The sequence below is a fragment of the Crocodylus siamensis genome, chromosome 2, assembly GCF_052110815.1.
Source record: "Crocodylus siamensis isolate JL-2025a chromosome 2, ASM5211081v1, whole genome shotgun sequence".
Taxonomy (NCBI): domain Eukaryota; kingdom Metazoa; phylum Chordata; order Crocodylia; family Crocodylidae; genus Crocodylus; species Crocodylus siamensis.
This window is the reverse complement of record NC_143396.1, coordinates 278,838,021-278,864,188: the sequence shown is the minus strand read 5'-3', so window position 1 is coordinate 278,864,188 and position 26,168 is coordinate 278,838,021. Positions and strand designations below refer to the sequence as shown.

Sequence of the window (26,168 nt, the reverse complement as noted above, 5' to 3'; positions counted from 1 at the left end):
GAAGTCATATGCATACATCCCTTGCACCTGATTTAAGACTGGCTGTGAAGATTAAATTCATGAAGCCCTCAGCACCACTCATATAAAGCACAGAGGCTGTGATGGGGCTGTTCATAAAGTACCTGTACAGAGGAGTGTTTCCATGAACTTACATATCACAGAAAGGGTTTTGGTGCCAGCCCTAGACAGCATGGCACCGAAGGCTGTATGAGGCCTTCCAGTTCCTTGGATCAGACAGCTCTGCTGTCTTGTAGATCTCGCAGAGAGGGGCTGCAGTAAAAGGCTCTTCAGTCTACACGATGTCCACACAATAGGGACTTTTTCTGACTTGCTCCTGTAAGCAAGGCTGATGCAAAGACAAAACAAACCATCTCTCAGGAGTTAAATCTCCTTAACTTACCAAAGTCAATGTCAAGTAGTGCTGCATTGGCACCTTCAACAAGAATTTTCTTCGGGGACCCATGAAGAGCTTCATACATAAAATAAACACCATCTCGGACCATTGGTCTTATTTTTTCAGCATATCCCTGAAAGTTTCAGTAGAAATACCAGTTTCACCAAACAGTGCTAGAAGAGTGGCTGCACAGTGTGGTCATCTGTGACAGAAAACTCACAAGTAACCCTAACATGATAGGCTCAAAACTACATTTCTCTTGTAAAATACAACAGTGCCTTTCTATATGTTACGGTTATTTTCATACTCCTGACTAGAAGACATTCTACTGCAAAACACATTTTACTGTAGCCAAATATTGTATGATTATTTATGAGTGTATGCATTTCTTTAATGTCCTTTCATTTTTCAAATGTGTAGTTTTCATTTTGAATTAATTCTTTCGGCTTTTTTTTTTATAAGAAGCAGCTCAGGGACGCTTTTGAATGGACTGACCTATTATTTGAATATTTTTCTACTTTGAAGCTTTGATTTTTTTTTTTTAAATGCCCCCAAATTAAAACAAAAATTGTGAAATCTTTACCTTTAGCTTTTTCAGTTGCCCATCTATGTCTATTTCCAAATTGGGAAACATTGACTTGTACTGCTGTGCGAGATTTTTGAATCTGTAAAACGTCCAAAAATGAAGTATGCAGCACTTTCATTGATCATCTGCTTGAAAAATCTTGGCAACAATTCAGTTCACATGATATAAGATATGGAATGGCTATACAGTGAAAGGACATGCAACTCCTGTACAAGTGTAAAACAACATCTGCTAACATCTAGTATACTTAAAATGACTGGACACTGTATACAGCACACAAAAAAAAAGTGGCAGGAAATTGTGGAAGTATTTAGTTTAAAGGATACGTGCACAAAGCTCATACATATCACTTTAAAAAGTGTCCCCTATAAAAAGCAAAGCTATCATCCACATGTACCTTATCTTAATATGTTATTTTAGAAGTGTTAATAATTGTACCTGGAAGAAAATTCATCAAAATCTGCAAGCAGATCACAAACACGAAGGCCTGTTCTTGCAGCTTTGGAAGAATATGTTGGTCCAATGCCTTTCTTTGTTGTGCCAATACTAATAAAAAGATGAAAAACGTGTGTTCACAAAACATGCTTTATATCAGGAAATTTTATCAGAACTCTGCTATATGCTGCTTATTAGAGAAGTATTCTGAAATGGAGAAGCATATTTTTATGAAGAAAGCTGTAACCCAGGGGATGGCAACCCTTTAGGAGCTGCAGGCCAAACTAAAGGAGCTTGGTGGACTGCTGGTTTTGACCCAGCTGCCAATGTTACTTTCCCCTGCTGCACTGCCATCAAGCTGCTGTAATTCTCCCCGTTATATTCCTAATGAATTTCAGACATTGTCCCTTGCCACAGAATCACAGGCGGGACATAACTGTTTGGTGAGCCAGATGCAGCTCATGCGCTACAGATTGCCAACTCCCTTTTCGAACCTATTTATAACTAAAGATATTCACTGTTTCTATCGTTAACTCTCTGTACAGAAAAGGACTAATCCTTGCATGCAAATGAGATAAGCTGGGAAGAGAACAGCAAAGTGGGTGGCCAGCCTTATAAAGGACCTCATTCTCAGCCCTGCTCTTACTATTCCTTAGGGGACCTATGCAAATGGTTCCAGTGCTTAACCACCACGATAATTAGACAGTTCTTTTGAATGTCCAACCTCCATCTCTTACTACAATTTAAGTTCATTATTGCTTGTCTTGTTTTCTCTGGATACAGAGAACATCTGCCTCTCATTGTTAAGCCTCCCCTCAGTCTTTTCTTCTCTAGACTACACAAACCCAAATCTTCCAACATTTCTTTGGATGTCATGTTTTCTAGACCTCTCATGTTTGTTGCTTTCCTTCTGACTCTTTTCAATTTGTCCATATCCTTCTTGAAGGAAGATGAACATAGATAGCACTCCAGATGAAGCCTCACCAGTGCTGAATTGAGTGGAAGGATAACTTGCCATGACTTGCACATGAATTCTCCTGTGAACAGTATGTCATTAGCTTTTTTTGCAACTGTATTACATCATTGACACATATTCAGCTTGTGATCCACTGTAACTCTTTTTCTGCAGTACTGCAGAGTAGCCCATCATTTCCAATTTGTATTTGTGCATTTGACTGTTCCTTCTTAAGTGAGGTTCTTTCCACATGTCCCTACTGAATTTCATCCTATTTATTTTAGGCCAAGGTCATTTCAGTTCTAATTCGGTCCTCTATGGGACTGTCCACACCCTGGGGGGTAGCATATCCCAGCCATCCCATGTGCCCCATTTTGCCCCACTGACCTGTGTTTGCAACCACACTCCAAAACTAGAAGTCACTGGTAGGGGCCCATGGGGACATTATTATGAGCTGGTCCCAAGCTTCCAGTTTCCAGTGGGTTTGTGAGTGGCCACCGGGGATGATCATAATATAGTGGACTGCTTTAAAAAAATTATACCAGCTTCCCAGATTTGAAACATTATTGACAGGATAAAAGCATTGATATATAATTACTTTTTTCCCTCCTGTGCTTGGCGTTGTACTTCTTGAAGTCCATCAACAGCTTGATGAAAGTCAAACACTGCACAGCAGCAAAAACCAAAGGAACAAGGTGAGAATCAAGGCAGAAAAACATTTAAAAAAAAAATCAGACATATCTACAACTTAAGAACTAAGGGCCAAATCCAGATTAACTGAATAGGCATCAAAACAGGACTTGGGTGCCTAAGCTCGAGAGAGGAAGAAGTTTAGATACACCTCCGTGCTTGGTGTTTCTTATTATCTACCTCTGGGCTATGTGGAGTGATTCTGTCTCGTCATCCTCTGGATGGAGAGAGTGTCTCAGTTTCCTAGAGTGACTCCACAGGGATCTTACAGGCCTACTCTTGTTTATCTCATGCTCCTGGGGCCAGTCAATTTTTAAGCATCATAATTAGAAACCTACTTCATTTGCGGTTTTGTGGATTTCGTGGAAACCACAAAATCCAGAATTGTCCACAGAATCAAAAAAATCATCAAAAAAAAAAAACTGAATAAAAATAAAATGCTGGGGAGCCAGTGGTCCTTGCTGCCAGGAGGGGAAGGTGCCAAGGCAGGGCAGCCTAAAAGCCAGCAGACATGATGGTGGCTGCCCCCTCATCCCTTCACCCTTCTGCCAGGGCTTCTCCGTCAATCAGCACCAAGGGGCGGGCAGCACAAAGGGCAGCCAGGAATCAAGACAGTGGCTGCCACCTCGTTGCCTCCCAGGGGCCTCTCTGCCAATCAGCACTGAGAGGCAGGGCTACCAAGAAATGCTTGCAAAATTGGCTCTACAGGCCATAGAAACTCTTTGTCTCACCACTATTTTAAATAGGTCCCTAATCATAATACATAAATGATGGTTCCTACATGGTCACTGTGGATCTTCCTGGAGGGAAAAAAGCCACTGTGACTTCTAATTGTTCACTGCTCCTTTCACATGAAAACAAAGTCACTGTTTTGTTACAGAGTATTAGCAAACAACAGTTCAGTTTTATTTGTTGGATACTACCAATTCCATTAATATCTGATGCATAAAGTTTAGGTGCACCTTATACAACTTGGGAAAAAACAATATTTTAGATGTAAATTGCACAGAAACGAAGCAGTTTTGAAAGCATCTTTGGGATCTTTCATTTGCATTTTCTCTCAATCTTTTCCCTATCTTTGATCTCCACTTCTGTAAAATTCTTACCAATATGTGCTCTGTCTGAGATAATGAGTCTTTTCTCCCAGTCCTTTAAACCTGTCAGAAAATATACACATACATTTTAAAGTTTATATTCCCCTGTTGTTATACTTGATTTACTTTTAGTTTTTCTTTATCTTTCTTCTAGCTCCCTTTCTTATTAAATATGCTGTAACCTAGAAACCTAGTTTATTATAAACACTGGGAAAGTTATTTTGGTTAAGCCATGGCTGACTATTCAGTTCCTTCGTTACCATTTTCTGCTAATGGACTGTTTCCACATTGACTGCTTTCACCTGGGGACTGTATTTTCTTATTTTGGTATGGACAAAAATAGTATCAAGATGTGCTTATAATGTCGTTGTACAGCTAATCAGCAGTCAAAATTGTTACAAATTTAGGCAAAAGCTTTTCACTCTGTTGTTAATGATGCTAGTTACTTCTTTCATTAAAAAGGAATAGAGTCCTGATTAACTGTCTACAGTTAGGGATGTCAACCTAATCTGGCCCCATGGGATGGATGGGGGGGGGGGGGGGGGGCACAGGGCCAGTCCATGGGCCAAACCTGGCTCAGACCAGCCCCGTGCACCAGATCTAGCCTGTGGGGCTGGTACAGCCCAGACAGTGCATGCAGTGTGCACCCTGGGCTGGCCCCATGCGCTGTGCATGCCAGACTATCTGCTGTATGCAGTGTGCGGGGCCAGAGCTAGCACGTGTTGCATACAGCATGCAGTGCTGGTCTGTGACCCACAGGCAGCATCGCAGGCTGGATGACAGAACTCCATAGGCCATATTTTTGATATCCCTGGTCCATCAGAATCAGTTTGTACCACAAACTTGTGTCCGCAAAGCACAGAATGGACATGTACTCTTAGGAGATGGGAAATAGGAACTGGGGGTTAACTACGGGTCCTGCTGAAGTCAACAGGAGTTTTATCACTGACTTCATTGGAACCAGGACTTCAATCTATATCTGTTATCTATTGTGGCACCAAATGACTGTACCCATAAAATTTAGAGGCTCCTTCTTAGAAATTTGTCCAGACAAATGAAACAGAACATTTTTTCAGTAATTTTTTCTTAATGATTTTAAGGCAAGAAATTTGCAGTACAGAACACTTGTCGCAAAAAGTCAAGATGTGGGTCTGGAAAGAACTTAAGATTTAGCTGTCAGTATAAAACCATTTTAAAGAACTGTTTAACACAAACCTTTCTTCTCGTTTTTTTCAGCTTCTTCAAACAAGCCTGGTAAATGTATAACCACCCCATTACCTTTAGAAACACACAAAAGAATGATTTAAAGGCAGGAAATAGAATAGCTATTCTTCTAAATGAATGACATAAACCTCATTTTTTAAATACTGAAATATTACTAAAAACTGCTAGGACTTAAGGTTATCATGCGCTCATCACTAACTGGCTTCAAGAACTATTAAGACCAAATCCAGGTTTGGGGTAAATGGGTACAAGCCTACTGAAATCTCAACCATTTTACCTGCCTACATCTGTATTTGGAGCCTGATCCGCAAACAGCTGAGGTCCATAGATTATCTTCATTCATTACAGTGGGCACTGAATCAGGCCTTTGGTCTCAAATTCTTTATTAGTGTAAGATCAAAGAAGACAGCAGATTATACCAGGGACAGTTCTTACTTTAAATCTTCTTCTATATTTGCATGTCCTTTAGACTCAGCTCAAAATAGCTGTTCTGACATATGAGCGATCCCTTCTCTTTACTATGAAGCTTCAAATTAAATTCCGTAAGCAATACAGAGGGTGTACTGGAGATGGGGAGGGATTAGAGCTATAGTGAGATGGAAACAGCTGCTATTTACTTTTTCCTAGAAGCAAACGAAATGCAACTTCTCTGCTAACTAGAGGTTGGTCGTTAATTACTTTCCATGCTAACTAGCAACAGAGTAAACCAAATGTCACCAGGGAAATAGTTTTGATATATTTTAATGTTATAGCGAATATTTGCCAGAACTAGGACTACATATCTGAGACTCTCCAAAGTTTTGGAAAATAAAAGGACAGTGAAACCTAGACATGAATCTAAGGGTATAGAGAGCTGCACAAATTACAGTGAGTTAATAAGAAGGGATTTACTGGGCTTCAGCTGCTCCACAGTGGCCATGTGCACGCATGCCCCTCAGTATGTGACATTAAGACAGCTTAGGCCTGTTTCACTGAGGTCTAAGCTCCTGTTACAGGGTAAATGCTGGCACACGGGCTGATACCAAGGGCCCCAGCATAGTAAGGGTGCAGACAAGCATTCATGGGATGCAGCTCAGGTTCTGATGGCTTAGTTTAAGCCGCCAAATCTAGGTTGGGATCACCACATGCAAGCGTTCACTGCCGCTTGAAAGGCGGTGTGTGGGCAACAGGGGAAAGGGGTCGGGGCGGGGCACTGGTGGGAGCAAGGTGCTGGGGGAAGGGTGATCCTGGGGAGGGGACTTCCATGTCCAGCAGGGAGCCACCTGATCTGGAGGTGTGTTGGTCAGGGGGCCAAACAGCTTGGTTAGGGTTGGGGATGTAAAAATAGCACAGCCCCAGGGCTGTGCTAGGGACACATACAAGTATTCATTAGGTCAGGTTAACTGATGCCAGTCTACAGTTAGGTCTCATCTGATGCTGCACGCTCAAGCATTTAGATCACCCTTAGCTCTACGTAACACTTATATGCACCTTCACTCTCTGCCCACTTTTAAACCTGTAATTTAATTTTTGTTTATATGAAATCGAGTAATTCAGCAATCTAGTACCTTAGCAATTTTTAATATTTTTAAAAATTAATTTAATCCCATATTAAAGGAACAACACCTATTGTCAGCACGGAGGCGGAAAAGGATCTTGGAGTCATAACTGACTCCAAGACGAACATGGGCCGGCAGTGTGGGGAGGCAGTCAGGAAGGCCAACCGCACCTTGGCATGCATCCACAGATGCATCTCGAGCAGGTCCAAGGAGGTGATCCTCCCCCTCTATGCGGCACTGGTCAGGCCGCAGCTGGAGTACTGCGTCCAGTTCTGGACGCCCCACTTCAGGAGGGATGTGGACAGCATCGAGAGGGTCCAGAGGAGGCCACTCGCATGATCAGGGGACAGTAGGGCAGGCCCTATGAGGAGAGGCTACAGGACCTCAACCTGTTCAACCTCCAAAAAAGAAGGCTGAGAGGGGATCTTGTGGCCTGTTACAAAGTAGTCAGGGGGGATCAGCAGGCACTGGGGGAGTCCCTGTTCCCCCCAGCACCGCCAGGAGTGACCAGGAATAACGGTCACAAGCTGGCAGAGGGTAGGTTTAGGTTAGATATCAGGAGGCGCTACTTCACCGTCAGGGTGGCTAGGGTCTGGAACCAGCTTCCAAGAGAAGTGGTGCTGGCTCCTACCCTGGGGGTTTTTAAGAGGAGGTTGGATGAACATCTTGCTGGGGTCGTTTGACCCCAGTATTATTTCCTGCCATGGCAGGGGGTCAGACTAGATGATCTACTCAGGTCCCTTCCGACCCTAGAAACTATGAAACTATTTTATTTAGTAAACATTATGAAATCACAACACCTAAGATGGACCTTACATATGCACAATATTTTAAAAACTATTCTTTTTGAAGTGATTAATTATATTTGTAATTTCTTATGTGCTCCCTATAAATCTGTCCTGCTAAAGGGAGTGATAATTTAAGGCCATTTGCAGACTGCAGTTTTAACACTGGTTCACCTGCTAGGGCTACAGATTCAAGATAAGATTCATAAATTAGGCCCAGAAAACAGTTTGTTCATGTAAAACAAGCAGTTAGGATGTGTAAAGTCAGGTTTATCAAATCCTGATAGGCTCCTGAATTCTCTTTTTTAAATCTGGTCATGGGGTTCTATTTTGTTACTAACGTATTAGATTAGCTGAGTTACAGTAAATCCCCTATTGAAAAACTGAGGATAAGGTGCAGGTCATGCAAGGGACAGCTATTTTGTATGAAATGAGGTTAGATACACGCATTTTACATTACAGGCAGAAAAATCAGGAGGCCCAATGCAAAATAGGTTGTGATAGTACTTTTCATTGTGAAGTTGTGATACAAATAACATCACATTGTCACGTGACATCAACTCAGAAAAGCTCACATCTCAAGAAGCATAGGTGGCAAGAGAGTCTAGAAATGCTTTCAGGCAGAGCCCTTTCTTGGTACCTATTTCTGGATGCAGGGGAGAAAAGGGCTGCAGAAAAGCAACAGGATCATCTAGCATACATCAAAGCATTTGCATCTGCAAAGTGTGGGCACATGTATGTACAACATTTGAATATTTAAATAGAGGGCGCTAGTTAAACTTGTATCCTTAAACACAGTGAAGAACAGCAAAGAGACTGACAGGGAGAATTCATGCTTTCACTACTTCAATTCTCTTTAAAATGATATTGGGCACATCCCTACTAGGATACCATACAGGGCTAGGCAGTGCCATGCTCCAGACATCACTCTGGCATACATGCACTCTCTGCTAAATCAGTAGGGTAGCAGTTTTCATACAATGCTGGGGGAGGCTAAATAGCTCAGTCAAGAGCCTGCAGTTTAGGCCGCTGGATCTATATGCTAAGATGCCTACACTAAGATGCATGCTATTGTTCCATCCCAAGTACAGGATTTTGCGTTACTTTTGATATGGGAGGTAATACGTGTGGAGCTATGTATTATGTTTCAGCAGGATGTTGCTTGGCATAGTAAGTTAATGGTACAAATATGCCCAGTGATTATGGAATAACTGATGATTTGAAAGGTGGCAAATGAACTTCATAATCTTTTATTTTCTGCTTGCTTTATCAAACTATGATTATGATTACCCAATATTAATGTCTGGACATGTTCAAAAGTATCTTACCAATGAAAGAAATTGCCTTTGGATTAATTATGCCACTAGGAAAGAGGTGAAAATCATATTCCTTCCCATCAACAACCACAGTATGGCCTGCATTATTTCCACCCTGAAAGAGAGAAACATAGACAAATGATCAGGGCCATTGCAGTGTCTCCCTATTATAAGCAAAAAGATTTGGTAGTTTGATTTTTTTCCCCTGCTTTTGTGTCTTGGTCCAGGCAGCAGCATTTCCAGCTCTATTGCTTATATGGATTCTATTAATTTTTACATATTAGAAGTATGAATGCTTTTTTTTTTTTTAAGTGATTGATAGATGTTAAAATGTTCATACTAAGTCATACAAAAAACAAGAACTCTTGGTTCCAAAATGATAACTTTTATTAGACCAACTGGAAAATGGCAAGAAAATTATCCTTTTCTGCAAGCTTTCAGGATCCAAGTCCCTTTGTTAGGCTCTGGGAAAAGTGTAGATGGCACAAGATGGTAAAAAGTCCCCATAGGTAGGAAATAAACTTCATTTTTGCACAGAGGGAACTGAAGATGGAAGGCTGTCCCTCTGGGTCCATGAGAGTGTCTTTGTGAGCTATGTTGAGCAGCTCTTTGATGTGTAAATCAGGTAGAATTACTTCCCTGGAGGTGTCAGATAGCAGGCAGGGAGGTAAAAAAAAAAAAACTTCCTTGTTGTTCTGCGACAAGGTTTAAAATCCAAAATCGGCTAAGATTTAGCATCTTCCATGTTTCAGGGGTGTACTTGGTAGCTGTGTTGGTCTGAGACAAAAAGACATACAAAAAACTAGAACTATTGGTTCCAAAATGGTACCTTTTATTAGACCAACTGGAAAATGGCAAGAAAATTGTCCCTTACTGCAAGCTTTCGGGACACCTCCAGGGAAGGAATTCTAGCCGATCAACACATCAAAGAACGACTCAACACAGCTCACAAAGACACTCTCATGGACCCAGAGGGACAGCCTTCCATCTTCAGCTCCCTCTGTACAAAAATGAAGTTTATTTCCTACATATGGGGACTTTTTACCATCTTGTACCATCTACATTTTTCTCAGAGCCTGATAAAGAGATTTTGATCCTGAAAGCTTGAAGAAAAGAACAAGTTTTTTGCCATTTTCCAGTTAGTCTAATAAAAGATATCATTTTGGAACCAAGAGTTCTATTTTTTATATGTCTTTTTGTCTCAGACCAACACGGCTACCAAGTACACCGCCAAACTAAGTCAGGTACCTAGAGCAGATCAAGGCCTTAACTATCAGTGAAGTTGCTTATAACAATATTCAGAAATGTCAAAATTGGATAGCTTAAATCTCATATTTAACATGACTTTAGCAGCTAGAAGCTTATGTTTCACTGTAACAGAGTAAGATTTTTAACAGAAAGATTTTTCAGTATTTAGGATATGTCTGTACAGTACAAAGAAGACGCACGGTGCCTGTTCTGCTTGCGTTTGCTCCCAAACTAGCAGCAGAGAGATGTGTTACACTGATGAGATGCCAATAAGCTCTGAGAGAGTTTATTGGTATATGAACAGTGCCACAGTAACGTGGCTATATTACCTCCAGTGTGGGAACTAGCACATGTGGAGAGGATGCAACATGTTTTAGCATGGCAGTGGCATGTGTACATGTGGTTCTGTCTTGAGGTGTATAAACCTAACCTAAAGGTACTTTAGATACTTAAAAAATACAAATTAGCACACAGTGGCTGCATCCAGACAAGCATGCCGCTGCTCATTGTCCCCAGGGAACGCCTGTGCCATGCACCCTCTGGCATGTGGTAGGTTACCTCTGGTGGGGTAGGAGAGGCTGCAGAAGCCTTACCTGGGTCCTGGGTGCTGGGGAAGCTGCAGCCATGTGACTTCTGCAGCTGGGAGCCTAGCGGGAAGCTGGAGCATCGCTCTGGCTGGCCAGGCTCCAGTTTCAGGCAGCGCACACTGCCTCCATCTGTGCCACCCTGCTTTTTTCGCGTGGGGTTTTTTTGACCCTTACTATGCCATAGGATAGTACTTGTCCCAGATGGTACTATCCTAAAGAAGAGTTAATTAATTTACTGCACCCTAATTCTGGCATACATGTAACTGCAACGCTTCACTGAAGAGCTAATTAGTGAACTCCGCAGCAAAACATGCGTAGCTGCAACCAAGTGTGATTTTCAAATCCTCCTTGGCACCTATTGACATCTTTAGGCACTTAAACACCTCTCAAAACCTAACTTAAATAACTTTTGAAAATAAGACTTCAGAACCTAAATCACTTGAGTGCATTTGAAAACAGTGCCATCCATCCCTTAGAAAGACACAAACCCAGGCAAGGCCAGTAAGTGATACTAGAAGATGATGCCACTAAGAATACATAATCCACACAGGAGACATTAATGTTAAATGTTAATGTCCATCAATCTGACTTTAATGTTAAAATTATCTCCATTTACTAAACATGGCATATTCATTTTTCATGGTGGTCTACAGGATTTCTCACTTGACTCCATTTTCAATTTTCTCTGTGATCCGAGTAGTTCCACATACTGTTAGGAAAGTCTGGACATAGCTCCGGCCCAAGTCAATCAACTCCACACTTGGGCTGACTGAAAGGAATTGCTCAAGGGTGCTACAGGACCTTTGCTATCTATCTGTCAGGATTGGGCAATGATATAGCTATGTTAACAAGGTTATAATTGGGTACTCAATATTACTGCCATCTTCAGTCACTGAAATATTATTAATCAGGCCCCAAAATCCCAAAAATATTTTTAAAAATATCACGTAGTATAAAAAAAAATAATGAAATTGTACTATTTTATTTGCCTTCTGGCATTTGAAGCACTGGGGTGCAGTTGGGTTACATTTTGAAGCTTTTTCCAACAAACATGATAGCCTTTCTTTTTAAAATATTTTTTTTAAATGAAAGCTCACATATCCAAGTAACATAGCTCTAGAAGTTGTGCTTTTAGTAAAATCATCAAATATGACGGATGTGATAAAAATCTCAACAGTTGACAATACTTTTCATTTCTACAGGGTTTATTTTATGTGGAACAGAATGTGAGTTTACATTAATTGTTGTTTCAATATATTCCAGCCCAGCTGTTCTATTTAACTTTTCTGCAGTCCTGTGGTTTTCTTTTAAATCACACTTCCTTTTGTCTAAGTCAGGGCTATCCAACTTCCAAATGCCTGGGAGCCACATGTCCCATGGACCACAACAGTGCGAGCCGCCACGGCCCTCTGGGTCACATGCCCCACAGATGTCTCTCCCTCATCACTGGACTGCAAACTTGTGACCACCGCCCCATTGCACTGCACACCCATGACCCTCTCCAGCTACGCTACACAGGCACAACACTTGCACTGTGTACTTGTGATCCTCCCCAACCCCCACTGCACCACACACCCCAGGCTCCCCATTGGTTCCACATAGTGTTGCACTGCCCTGCTCCACCGGGTGGGGGTAGGAAGTGAAAGGAGAGGATGGAGGGGGAGCCTACTGCAGCAGAAGCAAGGGTGGGAGCAGTTGGGCAGGAGCCCAGGGCCTGCTATTCAACCCCTTGTGGGCTGCAGCCCACAGGCCACCAGTTGGACAGCCCTAGTCTGTGTCCTGGTTCCTTTCAGCAACGTGGTCCAAGTTTAAGGGGGCACATATCGTATCTGAGACTGGAAAACATAATGTAATGTACATTCAAAGAGAAGGTGTATTAAGTAAGCTTCGTATTTTAAAGCAACTGGAAGTCCATGGGACTGATGTATTTTGGTGAGTGCAAGAGACACTGAGTATGGTTTCCTTTGTTTAAGAGATGTGAGCATTAGCTTATACAGAAGGCTCTTTATTTAGGTCTTCAATGTATTTATCAAGTAACCCTCATCAGGGCAGCAAGGTTACAAAGGACACTATGGAAATATTTTCTTGGTTACCTCATAAGCATCCCAGCTTCTTTTCAACAACACATTTCATTTTAAAAAGCCTTCAGTTTTCCAGTTTTGGGGTCTCATGTACCAAACTTCAAGTGGCCTATTTCTTGATGTCTGCACCAAAAGCACAAAAAGGGATGTGATTTATGGGTGAGGCAGTGATTTCCACTGGAGTTTCTCCTGATTTACACTAATGCATATGAGTGCAGAATGTGGCACTCTGTCAGTGATTAAAAATATGGGATCATAGGAAAGTAGAGCTGGAAGGGACCTCATGAGCTTGTCTAGCCCAGTCCCCAACTCAAGGCAGGATCAACCCTGACTAAACTATCCTAGCCAAGTGTCTGTCTAACCCAGAGGTGGGCAAAATCGAGCCTGAGGGCCAGATCTGACCTGACTGGATCCAGCTTGTGCGGGGCACCCACCAATTGACTGGACCTAGCCCTTGGCTGCCCCCACAGTGCTCTGCCTGGGGCTCAGCTCCGCCTGGGGCAGCCTACACTGCACTCTAGCCCACACGGGCTGCCGAGTGGGTGGAAGGCAGCCAGGAGCTGGAGTAACCCTGTGCACTGGGGCAGGAGCCGCCTGGCTGAAGCTTCCTCCCTGCCTGGAGTGGTGCAGCAGAAGCAGGAGGAGAAGCTGCTGCTGGAGGCAAGGGGAAGCAAGCAGGATTTTACACTAGTCTTTGTTGAATTTCATCTAATTGGTTGTGGACCATTTCTCCAGTTTATCCAAGACATTGTGTTTATCCAGTTTATCCAGCCCTACCATCCAGAGTGTCTCCAACTCCATCCAATTTGCTAAGCATGCACCCAGTCCCACTTTATGGGACAACTGTCAACCGACGCCCAGGAAAAAGCCAACCTGCTTAATGGGTATTTTGCATCAGTTTTTCACCAGACCCCACGGACGGCCTTGCTCAATACGGTACGGGACAGCCAGGGTAAGGGAGAATTGTTACCCTTCATCAATGTAGACCACCTTGAGAGGCTGGATAAATTCAAGTCAGCTGTCCCAGGCAGTTTACACCCCAGGGTACTTAAGGAGCAGGCAGGCAACATAGCTCAGTCACTGGCACGGAGGTTTGAGAACTTGTAGCAGTCTGGTGAAGTGCCCGAAGACTGGAAGAAGGCCAATGTGGTGCCGATCTTCAAGAAAGGAAGGAAAGTAGATCCAGGGAACTACAGGCCTATAAGCCTGACCTCTATCCCAGGGAAGATCTTGGAAGAAATTATCAAAGAGACCATTCTTGACAAACTAGCTGATGGCAACATCCTGAAGGATAGCCACCATGGGTTTGTTGCAGGTAGGTCTTGCCTGACCAATCTCATCTCCTTCTATGACCAGGTGACATATCACCTGGACTAGGGAGAAGAGATCGATGTCATATATCTTGATTTTAAAAAAGCCTTTGATCTGGTATCCCATGTTCTCCTTATGGAAAAATTGACCAACTGCAGCCTCGGCTACATCACAGTCTGATGGCTGTGGAATTGGCTCTGAGGTCAGACCCAGAGAGTGGTAGTCAACAGAAGTAAATCATCATGGTGCACCGTGACCAGTGGTGTCCCCCAAGGCTCCATCCTTGGGCCTATACTCTTTAACATCTTTATCAATGATGTGGACATTGGTATCAGAAGTGGACTGGCCAAGTTTGCTGATGACACCAAACTTTGGGGTAAAGCGTCCACACCTGAAGACAGTATGGTGATCCAGGCCAACCTAGACAGGCTCAGAAAATGGGCAGACGAAAACCTGATGGCTTTCAGCACCGAAAAATGCAAGGTACTCCACCTTGGGAAGAAAAACCCGCAGCACACTTACAGGCTTGGCGGTGCTCTGCTTGCTAGCACCATGGCCAAAAGGGACTTGGGGGTCATGACTGACCACAAGAGGAATATGAGCCACTAATGCAATGTCACAGCTGGTAAAGCAAGCAAAACTCTGGCTTGCATCCATAGATGCTTCTCAAGCAAATCCCAGGATGTCATCCTCCCGCTGTACTTGGCCTTGGTAAGGCCGCAGCTGGAGTACTGTATCCAGTTCTGGGCTCCACAATTTAAAAAGGATGTGGAGAAGCTTGAGAGGGTGCAGAGGAGAGCCGCGTGCATGATCAAAGGGCAGGAGAACAGGCCTTATGATGGGAGGCTGAGAGCCATGGGACTCTTCAGCCTGGAAAAGTGCAGGCTCAGGGAAGACCTGGTGGCTGCCTATATGTATATAAGAGGTGTACATCAGGATCTGGGGGGAAAGCACCCCGAGGGATAACAAGGTCAAACAGTCACAAGCTCCTGCAAGACCATTTCAGGCTGGACATAAGGAAGAATTTCTTTACTGTCCGAGCCCCCGAGGCCTGGAACAGACTGTTCTCAGAGATGGTGCAAGCACCTACTCTGGACTCCTTTAAGAGACATTTGGACATTTATCTTGCTGGGATCCTTTGACCCCAGCTGACTTCCTGCCCCTAGGGGAGGGGGCTGGACTCTATGATCTTTGAGGTTCCTTCCAGCCCTAACATCTATGAAATCTACGAATCCAAATCATTAATGAAGTTGTTGAAAGACCCCTGGGAACCCCACTTGATATCTCCTCCTAACTAGATATTGAGACATTAACTCATTGAGCACGAACCAGTTATGCATCCACCTTACAGTACTTTCATCTAGTCTGTCCTTCCTTAGCTTGTTATTGAGAATATCATGGGAGACCATCCCAAAAGCCTTGCTAAAGTTAAGGTATATCATATCCTCTGCTCTTCCCTCACCCACACAGCCTGTCACCCTATAAAAGAAAATCAGGTTGGTCAGGCATCACTTGCTGGACAGATGGACAAATGTAACCCAGTTATTGGTGTATGGACTCAGAATCCTACACACTGTGTGTGTCTACAAGAGACATTTACTGCACAGTTGATTAATAAACTGCATAGTAAATGTCTCAGTGTCTACATGTGCACCCCTATTAGGGCACACAAATCTAAGAAATAGCAAATAGTAAACTAGTAAATACAAGTCCTACCCTGCTCCAGAGTTTTTTTGCTGAAGCACCCCCATGCCCTTTTGCAGCACATTGAGCACACTGCAGCACATTGAGCCTGGCTGGAGAATCCCCGGGCTGGCAAGCTAGCCCCCTAACCCCCCCTGCCAGCTGGGCCTCCTGCAATCCAGCTAAATGTGATGAGGTCTTGGCATGCATGTGTAAACCGTGCACCTAGGAGCTTCACAGGCACAATAAACTGTTGCCCCCTAATGGCACATGTAGTTGCGCCTACTGGCAATGTCTACACATGCACTTTGCTGTGGAGTAGACTAATTGGCTGGAGAGTAAAGTGTCAAAGTCTACACATGTGACAGTATTAGGTTGCAGTAAACTAATTTATGCTGGCATAAGATAGTACTGTTGGAGACAGTACTGTCCTACACCAGGGTAATATATTGTGATTGAACACACAGATGTTGATTACAGATGTAAATTGCACCCGATCACCCCAGCCAGCTGGGGGTCAGACTCCTACCTGCCACCTAGCCACATTGCTCTGCACTTTCAGCATCCTTATGCCCCAGTCAGCCTCTCTGCCACCCAGAGCCCGAGGCTGATCCCTGTGCCCCCTGCCAGCTAGGACCTGCCACCCCCGATCAAATTGCTGGTGCCCCGACCACATGTGTAGATGCTGCACCTGGGAATAGTGTATTCCAGCTCAAACTGCTCCAGAGTCTATTGCTTCACATTAATTTCATGTGTAGATGCACCTACTGTGCCAGTAACTATATGTCTTTAACTGCTGTGCTTGACATTTGGATCTCTGTGGGCATGTCTACACATGCTATTAATGTAAAGCAGTAAAGGCCGGGGCAGTTTGCATGTGCCCCCAGGACTGTAGTACACTGAGCTGGACTGGAGCAGTGCTAGCTGGAAGGAGACTTGGGGGTCAGCCTGCCAGCCTGGGGCTGCTCTGACCCAGCTCAGTATGTTGTGGAGGGGCTGGCTGGAGCACGAGGTTACTTCAGCGTGGGGCTAGCTGGCAGGCAGCCCCCACACTGAAGCACCCTCATGCCCCAGCCAGCCCTGACAGTGTCTACACATGCACTGCAGTAGACTGTTTACAAGTAGCATCCTATGGCAGTGTTTATTAGTTTACTATGCCCTAATAAGGGTGCATATGTAGACACTGAAACTTTGCTACAGAGCTAATTAGTCAGCTCTGCAGTAAATGTCTCATGTAAATGTGCCCTGTGTAAACTAAAAGTAGAGTAAAAATGACATCCAGGCATGGAACTGCCAGGAAATGTTCATACTCTTAATTTCAAGTAGGACTGGCAATGCAAATAACTTGCCTATAAGGTTAAAGTCTACCACTTTCAATTGTGTTCCTTTATCATTATGTACGAGCACAAGCATGTTTAGCTGACTTGACTTATATTTAAAAGCAGGCTTTCTGATAAGAGCAACATTTCTGTGTGCAAGTTGCTCAAACAGATTATTCTATTGTCATTACCAGCCATATGACCATTTCAGATCATAAGACCCTTATCAGTGTTAGTCCATTCCTGTTCACTTGTTTCTCTTTATTCATTACTTCCCTTTTCCTCAGTTCATTTCCCCAATACTAGCAAATAAAACCCACTAGTTCCTATCCTCCCGTATACATTTTTGTTCTTTTCAGAAACTTGCTTCCCATGAAAAAGGTTGTTCTAAATCCTAATATTCCTAATAATTAGTAGGGTTATAAACACACACTCGTGGTGGAAAGTGAACAACTCTTCTAACCTTTAAAAGAAACTTGCAAAACATTTATACAGTAAATATCCTAAATGCAGTTCTGCATGATATAATTCAAAATGACAGGGTTAAATAGTTGTGAACAGAGATAAGCTCAGACAAAAGCCTGGGATTTAAACATTCCTAGACTTCAGGAAAATTTGGAGCTGAACATTGTTGCTGTGACCCATCCATAATTTTAACAAGTGAAAAAGACACAGTGCTCTTAGCCTCCTGGGCTATTCTGGAGCTAAGCTAAAGCAAAATTTTGTTAAACTACATTAAAAAAAAGAAAATGACAAAACAAAAATCCCCACGAAAGCAACAACAACAACAACAACATGTAATTGGACTGCACAAGCAGATCCAAAAAAGCAACTGAAGCAAAGTTTCCTTTGTCCCGTTGAAACAGGACAAAGAGGCATTCTAGTGAAAATTAGTAGCCTCCTAGAACAGAGGAAGTTAAATAGAAACAGCCTAAGAAGGTCAGCTTTCTTGCAGAAGTGCACTACTGTCCCTGTGGGAAGTAACATGACCCAAGGATGTGAACATTACTTTTCTTCTCTCTGTAAACAAGTTAAGTGATAGCTAGCCAGTTATACAAGGAATGGAACAAAACAGATGGCACTCAAGCTAAATTTTCAGCTGTTTTCTTCTCAAGTTGATATAGGATAATAAACTGAACAGATTTTTTTAAAGGACATGGAAAAATTAAGCTTGCTTTCTTATGGGGATTTGGTAAGTTTAGACTTGACCTTCTTGTACAGTATATATACTCCTGGTGGTCCTCAGATGATCTCACTGATGCCCAAAGGAGAGGCCTAGGTTTAAAATAGCCCATGTTGTGGCCCCATGTTGTGCTAACTTCTATAATGATATGATGCATCCTACAAATATTTACAACTGAAATTAAAATAAAACTTGGGTAGGACCATCCCCAATGTCAAAATTGCCACAAGAGCTATAATTAAACTTTTATAAGGTGCAGAAACAAAAACAAATAGACGGTCCTTCCTCCCTGATGTGCTTTAGTAGTAAAAATTTTAAAAAAAGGACTACTTGGGTTTAGTCAGCCTATTTCAGTTGATTATGCAAAGCAGGATAAACATCCATACACTCACAAAAGCAGAATAAACAAAGAATAGAGAAAAAAAGAGCACAGTTCTGCAGTCATTAAGCATTCAAGACCCCTAAAACATTAGTGATAGCCTTATGTGTAGAATGATTGTAGGATTAATCCCATTTATATCAATAGATCTATATATTTCCCCCCTCTATACAGGAAAAAACTGTACTAGATACCAAAGGTTAGATCCTCACCTAGAGGAGAATTTGCTAGACCAGTAACCACTGGTGTGCACTGTTACACAAAGGTAACTTAGGGCTCCAGGCATTCCTATTCACTATGCTGGAAGGCTGATCTCATTCAATCCCAGCTGCCAGCAATCCCAGTAGCTCTACATCAGGAGGATAGTGTGATGGCCTAGCCAAAGTCATTTACTGGAGGTTGAGCCTCCTTTCCCTGCTTTACCAGCTGCACAGTGAGGAAAGTTCTTTCCCAAGATTTGTGCCACAGGAGATGTGGCCTGGCTATGCCAAGTTCAGTTCTTTCCTTTGATTGCTTGCCTACAGCATATATGTGAACATTTGAGAGTACAGGGTGTTTCTAACACCTGTTGTGTTCATTGTCGGAGTTTTGATAAAACCTCGGGGAAGTACATTTGTATGGCATTTTCCAGTTTCCTGACTTTAATCTTGATATCTGCATGCCTCTTACCAGATTTATCTCTAGTTTACCCCCCTCTATCTTAATCACACTCTATCCCATAGATTTTTATTTCTTGGCCTTCCATCACCTTACTTGATAATATCTGATACGCCAAGAAAATTAGACCTTTTACCCTCATACTGTATTCTTCACATCCTTGTGTGTGCACATGAGCACGAGCTGCTGGACCACAACTAAAAATAAGAGGAGGTATACATGGGATGTCTATTATGTTTCAAATCCACCAGTTTACCTTCCTCACTAATATCAGCTATGATTTTTATCCCTCTGTCTGCTAAAGTCTGACGGTCTTTTTATTATAAAACGGAGACAACTCCAAACTGGATGGAAGACTGCAACTTGGATACTGGTAATTTTTTCATATTTTTTACTGGGTATCCAGTAAACATGCAGCCTGTCTGTCTGATGGTGGATTTTGTAAATGAAAGAGGAATTTCCCCACTGTTCATGGAAATGGGCTGATTCCTACTGCATCTATAATCTTAGAAGTTGATGTCCCATCATTATTGCCACTTCCTAGGGGGAATATCATATATTCCTATAATCGTATATATTGCTGTAATACATATTCCCATAATATTCCTACAGGGAATATTATCTGCTAGACTATCATTCAGAAATGTTTTATGAGTTCTTGCTGAGACTTCTAGAACTAGATGTGTCAGTGATCTGACATGTCTAGTGTTTGGCATGGACAGAAAGCCAACAGCAGCCTCAAATGAAGGACTGAATGACAATCTTATGACCCTCTTGGATCAGCTACTACTGCTGAATCACTTTTGCTGCTTTCAGTCTGAAATGAGGGCAAGGCATAAAGTCTCTGGAACAATACTTTGCTAATACAATCAAGCTCTGCTGCAAAATCCATTCTCTTTCATTACTATTATAAAAGGATCTCCAGAAAGGATTTGTCAGCAAAAAGAGTCTTTGTTATCTGTTCTCTCTAGTGTGTTAAGCTTCTGGGGGAATGCTCTCCCCTCGGAAAAATGTTGACGGAATTGTTTGTGTCGTGCAACATTTTTTAGATTTAATTTTTTAGTGAGGGAGTTTAAAGTGCCAACCTTTTGGAAGAGAGTCAGCTTCTGGCAACTAAAAAACATAATTTTCTGTGTTGAACCTGAGAAATAGAAAATGACAGTTCTCAGAGAAATGTCTTTATGGTTTGTCACAAACACGATGAATGAAAATTCTGGTAAGTCAGATCCTGTTCAATACAGCAGGAGTTCTCAAGCTTTTTTTCCAGCAGGGACAAGGCCAAAAAGAGAAAGCGTGAACTATTCTTCAACCTACTTTTGATCATGAAAATCACCTCTCCCATTTATGATTGCAAAGAACATATTTTTCCCTGCCTTGATTGTACAACACCCCTGTGGTAACTACAACAATATGTTAAATGGAAAAGAAACATTAGGAAAACGCTTAATATATTTTTAGCTTCCTTTAATTCAATTTAGTAGTTGAGAAAACAAGAAAAAAAAGTAAGCACCATGTGATCAATCAGGTGTCTTTAAGACCACTTGGAAGTCCTCCAGAAACAGCAATTTTGTAACTTCAGTGTTACAAATTTCTTTTTGCTATTATTACTGTACAGTAGCAGAATTATTCAACTCTGCTGGCAAATTATAATTATCAAGTTTTAAAGCAGTATAGTAGGGGCTAAAAACAATGAATTTTCATATTTCTGCTTAATATGTTATTAGCCAAAATCCTCAAACACCTAAAAAATCCTTCAGTCAAAAAAATTAAGTTTTCTGATACCTCTTCCTTACTTGCATAAAATGTCTTATTTACATCTTCTATTTGCTCGTTTGGATGTGTGTATACAAACCAACTTTCTCACATATCTGGGAGACAATTTAATGAAAGCAGGTTGAATATGTCCTTTAACATTGTCTATGGTTATATTTGGATAAGCATTTCTTGTAGTTACAGTAGCATAAAAGCTAATTGCTGAACTAACCTCTTCATAAGGATGTTGTTTAACTCACAAGGCAGGAAGGGTAAAAACCTGGCCCCACTAAAATCAAGGGGGTTTCATTTTTGACTTCAGAAAGGGGCTAGTATTTCATACTGAAGTGTCATTTTGAAAGTTATAGGTTTGGGCCCTTTCAGCTATAAAAGGGAGATGAATCACAGGACATTTAGTCTAAGTATGCATCCGGAATGAGAGAAACAATGTCATATAAGAGTCTGCGACTCTTCTAATCCCATGAAACTTAATTTTACAAAAACGATCAGATTTGCAAAATTGATATAATTTTTCTGTGCAGACACTTGTGGAATTATTGTGCTGGCCTGGGAAACAAGACTGAATGAGAAGATAATCCTGGGTGTTTTGCTGCTGTACCCTAGTTCTCCTTTCAACTTTTTCTGAATCATGAACACTATCTCCCAACTGATATCCATGAGAATATAGTTGTCATGGATTTTCGTTGCTAAAGCCTGTTAACATTTTGATAATATCTTCAATTTTCCTCTACAATTATATTTTTAACAAATGGATCTGGAAACTCAAAATTGGTCCCACATTTTAAAATTCTATCAAAAAAAGCTTTAATAAAACCATAGAAAAATGTGTTACTGTGATATAGATCTAACTCTAGTAAAACCAACTGTTTTAAAAAAAATAACATTTTCCTTCAGTCAAGAGCATGAAAAAACTTTTCTCTTTATCTGGGGAAGAAAAAAGGGAAGTTTAGAGTTAAAAATAATAGCTGCTGAATATTGCTTTAATGGGTAGCTTTGAACCATGACTACATTTGTCTATTTTTAACAATGTAAGGTAAAGGAGACATTGGGTTTGGACCAAAATTTTATTTGTTAATGCAATCCCTGTTTTTTTTGTTTGGGAAAGGAAAGCAGAGAGGAGGAGACTAAAATTATCTCAAGCTACCGGCTATTTAAGTTGATAAGATTCTTACTTAAGTATTGGCAAACTGTGAACTTGGGCTGTGACCTAGCAACCACTTAAGTGTGTGCATAACTTGACTTACAGTAGCAGGCCCCATTTTGAATGCTAACATGAGTAAGGTTATATACACTTTTTACGGTTTGCAGGATTCATTCCTTAATCATGAAACTGGCTGAAAAACAAAGTAAAAAATGACTTCACTGACTTATTGTCAAATATGAGAGAAATGCAGAAATAAACCAAGTCAAAGAGTTAGACTTCTTCAAATCACATCAATATTTAATAATCTAAAATATTTTTAAAAACAAACAAAAAATGGTTTACAATTTACAACTAAATTTACAGCATTTTTAAACTTTTTCTATAAACTGCCATTTTTTAAAAAGAGACGTGAAAACAAGACCAGCTTTATGTTAAGCTACTCAATTTTAACTTTTTGCAAGTGACTGCAAAAAGTATTTTCATTTTATTTTTCCTTTCCAGTGTTTAAAGGCCTGAATACTCCAGGCATTCATGCACACTTTATTACCACGAGGACTCCCACTGAAACCTGTGGGACAACTTGCAGAGTAGTAAAGTTAAACAGGTGCATAAATATTTGCAGGTTTGGGGCTTTTATAAAGTGTTTCTTTAGAACCAGACTGAGGCTTTTAAATTCAGTTTTCTCCCAGAATGGTTTTAGAACCAGGGTATGAATTCCTACCAATAAGAGTTTACAGTGAAAATATAAAAGGAAATATAAAGTCCAGCCCTATGACTTATCACAATCATTCATGTTCATTAACTTGCATCCAGAAGGAAAAACCCCACTCTGTGATTCATGATCCAGCAGCTTACCATACCAACAGAAAATATATTACCCACCTTCTTAATAGTTAACTCACATGACAAAGTTTATTTACTTAACATATTTAATTAAGAAATGTCCTTGGGTTTATCACAGCAGATTCAAGGATATCTGGAGTTTTTATTGCTTGCCCTCATGTCTCTTTAAACCGGAAACATTTCCATCTAGCTTTTAAACTGAAATGAATGCAGACGAATAAAAAGCAGAATAACGTACTTGTGTTGTTACAGTAAGAGTTAGAAGACAGTAAAGATCAACATCTACATCTGCATAAATATTTTATGAGTATTGCTTTGACATTTAATGGATTAAGATTATGCGCACGGTCACGTTGTACTTCATTTACCTCGGCCTGTATGGGACGAAACAAGCACCCAGGTACATTTCCAGAGTCTTTACACTACTTTCACTTTATAGTGTTCAAACCAATTCAGACATAAACACAACCACAGGGATGCCATAAGCTTCCTGACTGCACAAATACTTCAAATCACAACTTGAAAACAAGTTAAACTTCCTTGCTCTGTTTTCCCACAATCCGTTTCTCATTTCAAAGTATTTTACAAGGTGCTTCAGTGATGTCCGTGCGGAACATAATCTGCCCATCTCAAAAAAAGAACCTGCAGCAAAGCCTAGCTGAAGGAAACCCATAGGGTTTATTAGGGACCTTAAACTAAACTAGTTCATAAATCCTCTCCTGCATTGTAACAAAGATACATTGTGGGCCAAGCAGAAAAGGCAGTGAACCCTACCCAGGCCCTGGGGTTTGCTTCCTGCCATGCCCACTAGGCTGAATGCGACTACAGAGGGCCAGCCCTGGCTCAGTGCTGCTACACCAGGCGAGGAGGGCAGAAGTCTGGCCACCAGCAAGCCTCACGTTCAGGGACGCCAGCTGACACCTGCTGCCTGCATCGCCTGCCCCCACGACACCCAGCCACGGTCAGCTCTGGGCAGACTCCTTGCTGGGGCACAACCTGCCCGCCGGGGATCCTATGTCCCTCATGGTGAAGGCTCAGCTACTTCTATTTATAACTCAGACCGGTTTCTGTCCAAGTGGCATTTTGAGATGCCGCCGTGGGTGGGGGAAGGTCCCTTCGCACCAGCTGCCTGGGGGCTGGCACCTCTGCCCTGTGCCAGGCCGCGGGGAAGGAGTTTGGGGAGGGGGTGAAGCGGGAGCAGAAGGCGGGGGGGGGGGGTCAGGGCGGGAGAAGGGAGGCGAGGAAACTCGGGGGAATGAAGCAGCAGTCTGAGGGAGAGACTGGGGGGGAGGAAATCAGGGGCAGGGGTGGAGGGGTAGATAATCAGGCGGGAGGATGTGGGGGGCTAGATAATCACGGGGTAGGATGCGGGTAGAGAACCACGGGGGAGATCTAGGGGCAGGAAGTGAGGGGGAGGATGTGGGGGTAGCTAATCACGGGGGAGACAGGGGTAGGAGTGAGGATGGGGTAGATAATCACGGGGCGGGGGCGGCGGAGCGGGGCCGCACGCACCTGGCAGCGGCAGACGACGTCCGAGTCGGTGGCGAGCAGGTCGACCACCTTGCCCTTGCCCTCGTCCCCCCACTGCGCGCCCAGCACCACGGTCACGCGGCTGCCGCCCGCCTCGCCGCGCGCCCGCTTGTGCGGCCCGCCGCCGGCCTGCGGGTGCGGGTGCGCGGGGCGGTCGTTGGAGGCGCGGGTGCCCGACATGCTGCGCCGCGGCCGAGTGCGCGCCGCCGCCGCCCCCCCGCCTATAAGGCGCCCCGCCCCCGCCAGCCCGCCCACACCGCGGGTCACCGCGGGCGCGCGCGCGCAGGAGCGCGTGGCTGGGGGGCACACGCACACACACACGCACGCAGCCGCAGGCTTGTGGGATCGTGTCAGTGCGGGGTTCACCCCCCCCCCCCGCCCCGCACAGCACACAAGTGCGCAAGGCGCGTGAGACTGTGTCACTGCGGGACACGCGCGTGTGCGGGATGGTGTCAGTGACACACACAGCCCAAGGCACGTGGGGTTGTGTCACTGCCCCCCTCCACCAGGCACTTGGGCCGTCAGTGTGGGACACGCGCACACAGGAGTGTGTCAGTGTGGGACACACACACAGAGCAGGAGGTGCGTGCACACGCAAGGAGCACGTGGAGTTGTGTCATTGCAGGACACGCATGCACGCGCACACACGGACCACCACCAGCCGCCTGAGGCACTGAGACTCTCACTGTGGGACACACACATACAACACACAGCCGACATTAGACTGCAGGACAGACACACACGTGTTCACACACACACGTCACCCAGACTGAAGGTATGTGGGACTGTGTCACGGTGGGACACACACAACCTGAGGCACAATGACCGTCACTGCGGGACACACGTGCACACACACATACCACAGCCTGAAGCACCAGGACTCTTGCTGTGGGACACCCCCCCCCCCACCATACATGCACATGGGATTGTGTCATGGTGACACATGCACACATACATGCACAGCCTGAAGCACTATGACTCACTGCAGAACACACACATGCACGCACGCACACACGCACACACACTGTACTGCCTGAGGCACTAGGACTGTCACTTTGGGACACACACACGCATACATGCACAATGCAGCCTGAAGGCACATGGAACTGTGTCACCATGGGGACGTGCACACATGCACATGCACACACAGAGCCTGAGGCATATGGGACTGTGTCATTACAGGACACACACACACCACAGCCTGAGGCTGTCACTGAAGGACGCACGTACACACACACCACACTCATGCACATACACAACGTGCAGCCAGAGGGCACGTGTCACTGCAGGACACATGCACAGCACACCTCTGATGAGGCATCAGCGCCATGCTACTGCAGGACCCACAGGCACACACACTCCAGGCTGAAGCACACAGGACTGTGTTGCTGTGGGACACGCCCCAGACAGCCT

The 26,168-nt window shown here is 43.3% G+C and overlaps 1 protein-coding gene across 1 annotated transcript in view; it reads right to left on the bottom strand.

Annotated features, from left to right (window-relative positions):
• The window catches only part of ADSS1 (adenylosuccinate synthase 1), a 41,631-nt gene extending 16,648 nt beyond the window's left edge, over positions 1-24,983 (bottom strand). The window contains exons 1-8 of the mRNA XM_090034140.1: positions 24,738-24,983; positions 9,030-9,132; positions 5,370-5,432; positions 4,167-4,217; positions 2,969-3,035; positions 1,419-1,526; positions 978-1,059; positions 401-527 (exon numbers count right to left, since the gene is read on the bottom strand). Coding sequence (XP_089890266.1) covers positions 401-527; positions 978-1,059; positions 1,419-1,526; positions 2,969-3,035; positions 4,167-4,217; positions 5,370-5,432; positions 9,030-9,132; positions 24,738-24,935 — 799 coding nt within the window. The 5' untranslated portion in view covers positions 24,936-24,983. The remainder of the gene's footprint in view (positions 1-400; positions 528-977; positions 1,060-1,418; positions 1,527-2,968; positions 3,036-4,166; positions 4,218-5,369; positions 5,433-9,029; positions 9,133-24,737) is intronic.
• Between the last annotated feature and the right edge of the window lie 1,185 nt (positions 24,984-26,168).